Genomic DNA, 6,625 nt, shown 5'->3' with positions numbered 1-6,625 from the left:
GGGCTGGGAGCCAGGACTCCTGCGTTCTCTCCTCATTTCTGGGAGGGGAGTGGGGTCTGGTGGGTGAGAGTAGGGGGGTGGGCTGGGAGCCAGGACTCCTGGGTTCTCTGCCCGGCTCTGGGAGGGGAGTGGGGGCTAGTGGTTAGAGCGGGGCGGCGGTGGGCACCAGGACTCCTGGGTCCCATCCCTGAAGCTCAGAAGAGAGGCCCCCTGCTCACTTGTCCCCCAATTCCCTCTCCGCAGGTCACACCTGGGCGACCCTCCCGCGCACACCCAGCCAGGTAGGTGCCCCTCTGCGGATCTGTGGGGCCCACTGGGGCGAGGGGCAGCAGCCAGCATTCGCCCTGCCCCACTGTGGGGTGGGGGGCAAGGCTGTTCTGCCTTCACTCAAAGGCCTAGGGGGAGGGGGAGGGATTTCTCTCCCCCCACCCCCAGGAGATCCCATCACTTCTCATGCGGTTTCTCTCCTGTCTCCTATTCCAGAGCCTCCCGGACCCAAATCCCAGACGGAGCTGTATGAGAACGTGGGGCTGGGATACGCAGGTGGGAGCCAGCGCCCCCTGGGGGGGACAAGCCACTGCCCCATTCCCCGCCCCCCTGAGCCAGCCAGTCCCTGCCCTGGGGCTGGGTGGGAGCTGGTGCCCCCTAGAGGGGACAGGCCCCTGCCCCATTCCCTGCCCCCCTGAGCCAGCCAGTCCCTGCCCTGGGGCTGGGTGGGAGCCGGCGTCCCCTAGAGGGGACAGGCCCCTGCCCCATTCCCTGCCCCCCTGAGCCAGCCAGTCCCTGCCCTGGGGCCGGATGGGAGCCGGCGCCCCCTAGAGGGGACAGGCCCTGTGCCCCATTCCCACCCCCCGGGGTCAGCCAGTCCCTGCCCTGGGGCTGGGTGGGAGCTGGCACCCCTAGAGGGGACAGGCCCCTGCCCCATTCCCTGCCCCCCTGAGCCAGTCAGTCCCTGCCCTGGGGCTGGGTGGGAGCTGGCGCCCCTAGAGGAGACAGGCCCCTGCCCCATTCCCTGCCCCCCTGAGCCAGCCCCGTTTTCAGGGTGACTGTGGGCTCCTTTCATCCCAGCAGGGGGCGCCGATCCTGCCCGGTTGTGATGGCCCCGTTGGCCCCTGTGGCGTGATCGCCGCCCCTCAAGCCCTGTGCTGGGGTCCGGGCGGGGCCGCAGCATGTCAACACCCAGCGCCCCCCACAGAGCGGGGTCAGAGTCTCCCTGAGGGCACCAGGGGCTTTCCAAGGAGAAGAGGTGGAAGAGGAACCCAGGCATCCGGCTCCCCACCTTCCCCACCCCCATGGGGGCTGGGGTGACAGATGGGGCCTGGGCAGTTGGGGGGGTTGGAGCGGAGAATAAAGAGAACAGAGCAGCATTTGTGACGGGAGTGTGGGGCTGAGAGAGAGAACACACAACCACACACATCCAACCACAACCACACAAACAGAACCTGACGTGATCACAAATGCACACACACAACCACACACATGCACACTCCCTACCAAAACCACACCCGCCCACTTACCCAACCACAACTGCACGCACACACATAGACACAATCTCATACACACAGAGAAAACCAGACACAATAACAACCACACACATGCACACAATAACATAATCCCCACAGACCCCCCCCCCCACAGGAACAGACACAGACACAATAACACAGTTGCACACACAGAAAACCAGACACACACACACACAAAACCCATAACACAATCATACCCACAGTGAACCCCCCATAATAACACAATCACACACCGCACAAACACACCCACAGAGAACATAAGAGTGGCCAGACTGGGTCAGACCAAAGGTCCATCCAGCCCAGTGTCCGAGAGTGGCCAGTGCCAGGTGCCCCAGAGGGAATGAACAGAACAGGGAACCCTCCAGTGACCCACCCCCTGTCGCCCATTCCCAGCTTCTGGCAAACAGAGGCCGAGGCCACCATCCCTGTCCGGCCTGGCTACTAGCCATCGAAGGACCTGTCCTCCAGGAATCTGTCCAGCTCCCCTCTGAACCCCATTCTAGTCTTGGCCTTCACAACATCCTCTGGCGAGAAGTCCCACAGGTTAACACTGCATTGGGTGAAAAAAATACTTTCTTATGTTTGTTTTCAACCCCTGGTTCCTGTGTTCTGAGGAGTAAACAACCCTTCCTGATTCCCCGTCTCCGCACCCGGCCGAATTGTACAGACCTCTAGCTTATCCCCCCCCAGCTGTCTCTTTGCCCAGCTGAAAAGTTTTATTAATCGCTCCCCATATGGCAGCCGGCCCAGACCCCTCAGAGTTCTGTTGCCCTTTTCTGACCCTTTTCCAATCCCAATCGATGGTTTTGGCAACGGGGCCACCACATCCGCACCCAGGACTCCAGGTGTGGGCGTCCCCTGGATTTATCTAGAGGCAACATGAAATTTTCTGTCTTATTCTCTCTCCTTTTCCTGATGATCCACAACGTGCTGTTCGCTTTCCTGGCCCCGCTGCGCACGGAGCGGCTGATCTCAGAGACCCCGGCACAGCGACTCTGGGATCGTCCTGGAGAGGGAACAGCTCGTTCAGCCCCCCCATTGTGTGTGTGCAGCTGGGATTATGTTTTCCCCTGGGCGTCACTTCACATTTCTCAACACTGAATTTCACCTGCCAGTTGGTTGCCCAGTCCCCAGGTCTGTGAGCCCCTTGGTAGCTCTTCGCTGGCTGCCGGGGATGTCACGATCTGGAGCGGTTTTGTGTCAGCTGCAAATTTTGCACCTCTCTGCCCCTTTTCCCAGATCGTTTATGAATATGTTAAATAGGACTGGGCCCAGTACAGACCCTGGGGGACAGAACCCCACAATCACACATACACACACACACACACTGCTCCCCCAATAGCACAATCACACACCACATACACCTCCACAGAGAACCCCCATAATAACACAACCATACACACACACTACAATAGACATACAGAAAAGTAGCTACACTGAGGGCAAGAAACACACAACACAATCACACAGACACAAAGTTACACACAACAACATAGTCACACACACAGAGAATCTCTCACACACACAAACAGATGCACACACAACAGGCACACAGAAATGCACATTTACACAATAAAACAAGGCCCCCCACCTGTAACTATGCAGCAAACCCAGCACAGAAACCCAGCTACACACAACACAATTACACACACACTTACACCGCTACACCCAATCACACCCAGACAAAACCCCATCTGCACCTGTGACGGATGTGGCAACACAACACAACCGCCCCGTGCCCTCTCCGCACGCACACTTTGTGCACCCCCCCCCCCACACATCTGCACTGCGCCCTGCCCCCCACGCGCCCCCAGGGGGCTGTGGGTCAGGAACAAAGTCACAACCAGCGGTGATCGGCGCCAAGACAGGATTTATTCTGGACACGTTTCAGGAGGACAAATACACACCACAAACAACACAACCTCACCGTGTCCTGGTCCACAACTTCACAGCACACACAGCACAAATTCCGTGGTACACAGGCACACAGCATCTCCGCGCCCGGCTCCACAATCGCACCCCCAGCACCCAGCCCCACCTGCCGCCGAGCTCCCAGCCTGTCTGCTCACGCCCGGCTCCGGGCGCTAACCCCGTGTGCAGCACGGGGAATTTCTGCTCCCCCCGGACACACGCCCAGTGCGAACAACACAACAACCGAGCTCTGAGTCACGGCCCAGCCACAGCCTTGTAGGGCCCAGCTCTGACCCACAGGGGATTTCAGAGAGCTGGGGGGAGCCCAGGGCTGGGCTGGCAGGGGCTGCGGATCAGGAGTGAGGGGCACCGGCAGGGCTGGGCTAGCAGGGGCTGCAGGTCGGGAGTGAGGGGCACCGGCAGAGCTGGGGGGAGCCCAGGGTTGATCTAGCAGGGGCTGCGAGTTGGGAGTGAGGGGCACCGGCAGAGCTGTGGGGGGTAGCAGGACCGGGATAGCAGGGGCTGTGGCTCGGGAGTGAGGGGCACCGGCAGAGCTGTAGGGGACAGACCCGGGTAGCAGGGGGCTGCGGGTCGGGAGGAGGGGCACCGGCAGAGCTCTGGGGGGACAGGACCGGGGTAGCAGGGCTGCGGGTTGGGAGTGAGGGGCACCGGCAGAGCTGTGGGGGGTAGCAGGACCGGGATAGCAGGGACTGCGGGTCGGGAGTAAGGGGCACCGGCAGAGAGTGGGGGGACAGGACCGGGGTAGCAGGGGCTGCGGGTCGGGAGTGACGGGCACCGGCAGAGTGGGGGGGGGCAGGACCGGGGTAGCAGGGGCTGTGGGTCGGGAGTGAGGGGCACCAGCAGAGCTGTGGGGTGGGGGCAGGACCGGGGTAGCAGGGGGCTGTGGGTCCAGAAGAAAGTCACAACCGCCGGGCGATCGGAGCCGAGACAGGATTTATTCTGGACGCATTTCAGGAGGACATGAGCCGAGAAAGCCGAGGCGCTGATCCTGCCTGTGCCAGCAGGGGGCAGCACCAAGCTACTGTGCCAGTGTGTGGGGTCAATACAACACTCCCGCCCCCCAGCGCCTTCCCAACCTCTGTGGGCATTGGGACGAAGAGCAGAGCCCCCCCCCAGTGCCTTCTGGGTGATCACTGCCCCAATGCCAGCTCTGCAGTGGGGCGAAGACGTGGGGCCAGGTGTGGGCAAGGCTGGGGAACAGAAGTGCTGCCCTCAGGTGTGGGCGAGGCTGGCACAGAAGGCAGTCAACATCTGGCGCCAGATGTCTGTAGTGCCAGTGAGCATGAGAGGTGTGGCCAATGGCAACAATTGGGGCCAGATGTTTGGGAAGCGGAGGGAGGCAGAGGGAGAAATGCAGAAGCCTGGACAGCTGGAGCCAGAGCGTCTGACCCCAGCTGCAGCCCCCGCGGATCCCAGTGCTGCCACCAATGGGGCATTGGCAGCTGCGGCGAGGGGGCTCAAGGCAGGGGACGGTGCCACAGTGCCCCATTCTTAAAGGTGCATTTTTCCACAGGCCACAGCTCCCTCATTGACAGTCCTGTGTCATCGGGAGCCGGTGGGGACAGGTGGGAAAATCAGCTGCTCGCCTGTCTTTTTTTTGGGGGGTGAGGTTATACAAAAATGGCAGCAGGGCGGTTTGGGGGCTGGAGACTGCAGCGACAGGTAGCTTATCAGAGTGAGAGTGAGACTTGACAAAAAGAAACAGAACCAACGAGTGAAGAAGTTCGGGGGGGGCACCACGAAAGAATGGGGGATCCATTTTCCTTCTCCGGACAGACCCTGAGGGTCTTGCCCCCTCGTCCCCAAGTTATAATGACTGAAGACAACCAAGAAAAGGCCAAAGATCGGGTCTCACCTCTGGCTAACAAGCGCCCCTTTAAGAAGAAAAGGGGTGGGGCTATTTAAAGGCAAAGTCAGGCTGGATTTTTTTTGCCCCCCCCAACAGAAATGATTTCCTCTTCCCTCCCGGCTTGTGGAGCAGAGATTAGAGGCCCCGGGCGAGCCAGGCCCCCAGCATGGCCAGCCCTGCGGCCAGGGAGAGCTGGGCCCCGGCGCCCGCGGCTGAGTTGCAGAATTCGCCCTCGCAGCACTCGTAGGAGGTGCTGTAGGTGATGCCGGCGAAGGACGAGGTGTCGTTGATGTGGCATTTCCCCTTGTCAACACAGTTCTTCTTCATGATCAGCTTGTGGCCGGCTGGGGGCAGAGAGCGAGAAAGGGGGAATGAAAAAGCAAAAATGGAGAGGGAGAGAAAAGGACGGAACGAGATAGAGAGAAATGCAGAGGGCTGAGAACGAGGGGACATGAGAGAAACGGAAGAGGAGAGAGGACGAGGGGGCTGGCGAGGAGGGAGGGGTGTTACCTGCGCGGCCCCGGATGGTGGCACAGAGCTGGTTGTCCAGGCAGGTGACGGTGGTGGTGTGGCAGGGGATGCCAAATACGGTGAAGTCGCATTTCAAGCACTTCAGGGCTGCGCCTGGGAACAGAGGGAGGAAGGGTGAGACCAAGTCTGTTTCCTTTTGGGGCTTTCGGGGAGGGCGCAATGATCAGATTTACTAGCATTGGTGGCAGTAGTGGGATGGATAACAACAATTTTATATTTAGCCCTGCCCCTTTAAAAACAGCTCGATTCTGGAATTCACATGCATCCTGACCTTGGTACTCCAATGATTTTCACCCAACACACAGGGGTTACACAAAAACACTGAGATGCACAACAACACAGTTGTATAGATACAAACGCCCAGGTGCAATGCTGCACACCACACAAACACCAGGCTAGCCTTACAGAGCGATGCGTGCATGCACACACACACAACATTGGAAGAGACGCAGTCAGGGCCAGTGCAACCATTTAGGCGGTTGCCTAGGGCGTCAAGATTTGGGGGTGCCAAAAAGCAGCGCCCCTCAATTTTTTTAAAGTGGTTGAGCGGCCGCTGCTGCTGGGATAGAGAGGGATCCTGAGCTGCCAGTGGCATCGGCAGCGGGCAGCCCAGGGTGTCCCCTGGGTCAGCGCGCCGCTGCCGGCAGCCGCCAGCCCAGGGGGTCCCTGCGCAGTCCTGCTTGGAGAGGATGCAGAGCAGAGGTGAGCTGGGCTGGGGAGGTACCGCAGGGCTCCTGGGGCCAGGGGGTGGGGAGCTGCCGTGGGTGCAGGGAGCTGCCATGGGGGCGGG

The 6,625-nt window shown here is 60.3% G+C and overlaps 2 protein-coding genes across 2 annotated transcripts in view; one reads left to right on the top strand and one right to left on the bottom strand.

Moving 5' to 3' along the window:
* The window catches only part of LOC116821084 (uncharacterized), a 3,978-nt gene extending 2,611 nt beyond the window's left edge, over positions 1-1,367 (top strand). Inside the window, 4 exon segments of the mRNA XM_032773982.2 lie at positions 140-281; positions 484-538; positions 1,059-1,163; positions 1,165-1,367. Of these exon segments, the coding sequence (XP_032629873.2) occupies positions 140-281; positions 484-538; positions 1,059-1,163; positions 1,165-1,351 (489 nt within the window). The 3' untranslated portion in view covers positions 1,352-1,367.
* A 3,004-nt stretch (positions 1,368-4,371) lies between these two features.
* The window catches only part of LOC116821079 (sperm acrosome membrane-associated protein 4-like), a 4,248-nt gene continuing 1,994 nt past the window's right edge, over positions 4,372-6,625 (bottom strand). The window contains exons 2-3 of the mRNA XM_032773979.2: positions 5,815-5,928; positions 4,372-5,648 (exon numbers count right to left, since the gene is read on the bottom strand). Of these exons, the coding sequence (XP_032629870.1) occupies positions 5,440-5,648; positions 5,815-5,928 (323 nt within the window). The 3' untranslated portion in view covers positions 4,372-5,439. The remainder of the gene's footprint in view (positions 5,649-5,814; positions 5,929-6,625) is intronic.

This window comes from Chelonoidis abingdonii, chromosome 12 (genome assembly GCF_003597395.2).
Source record: "Chelonoidis abingdonii isolate Lonesome George chromosome 12, CheloAbing_2.0, whole genome shotgun sequence".
Taxonomy (NCBI): Eukaryota; Metazoa; Chordata; order Testudines; family Testudinidae; genus Chelonoidis; species Chelonoidis abingdonii.
The sequence above is the reverse complement of the archived record's forward strand: the minus strand, read 5'-3'. Positions and strand labels throughout refer to the sequence as shown.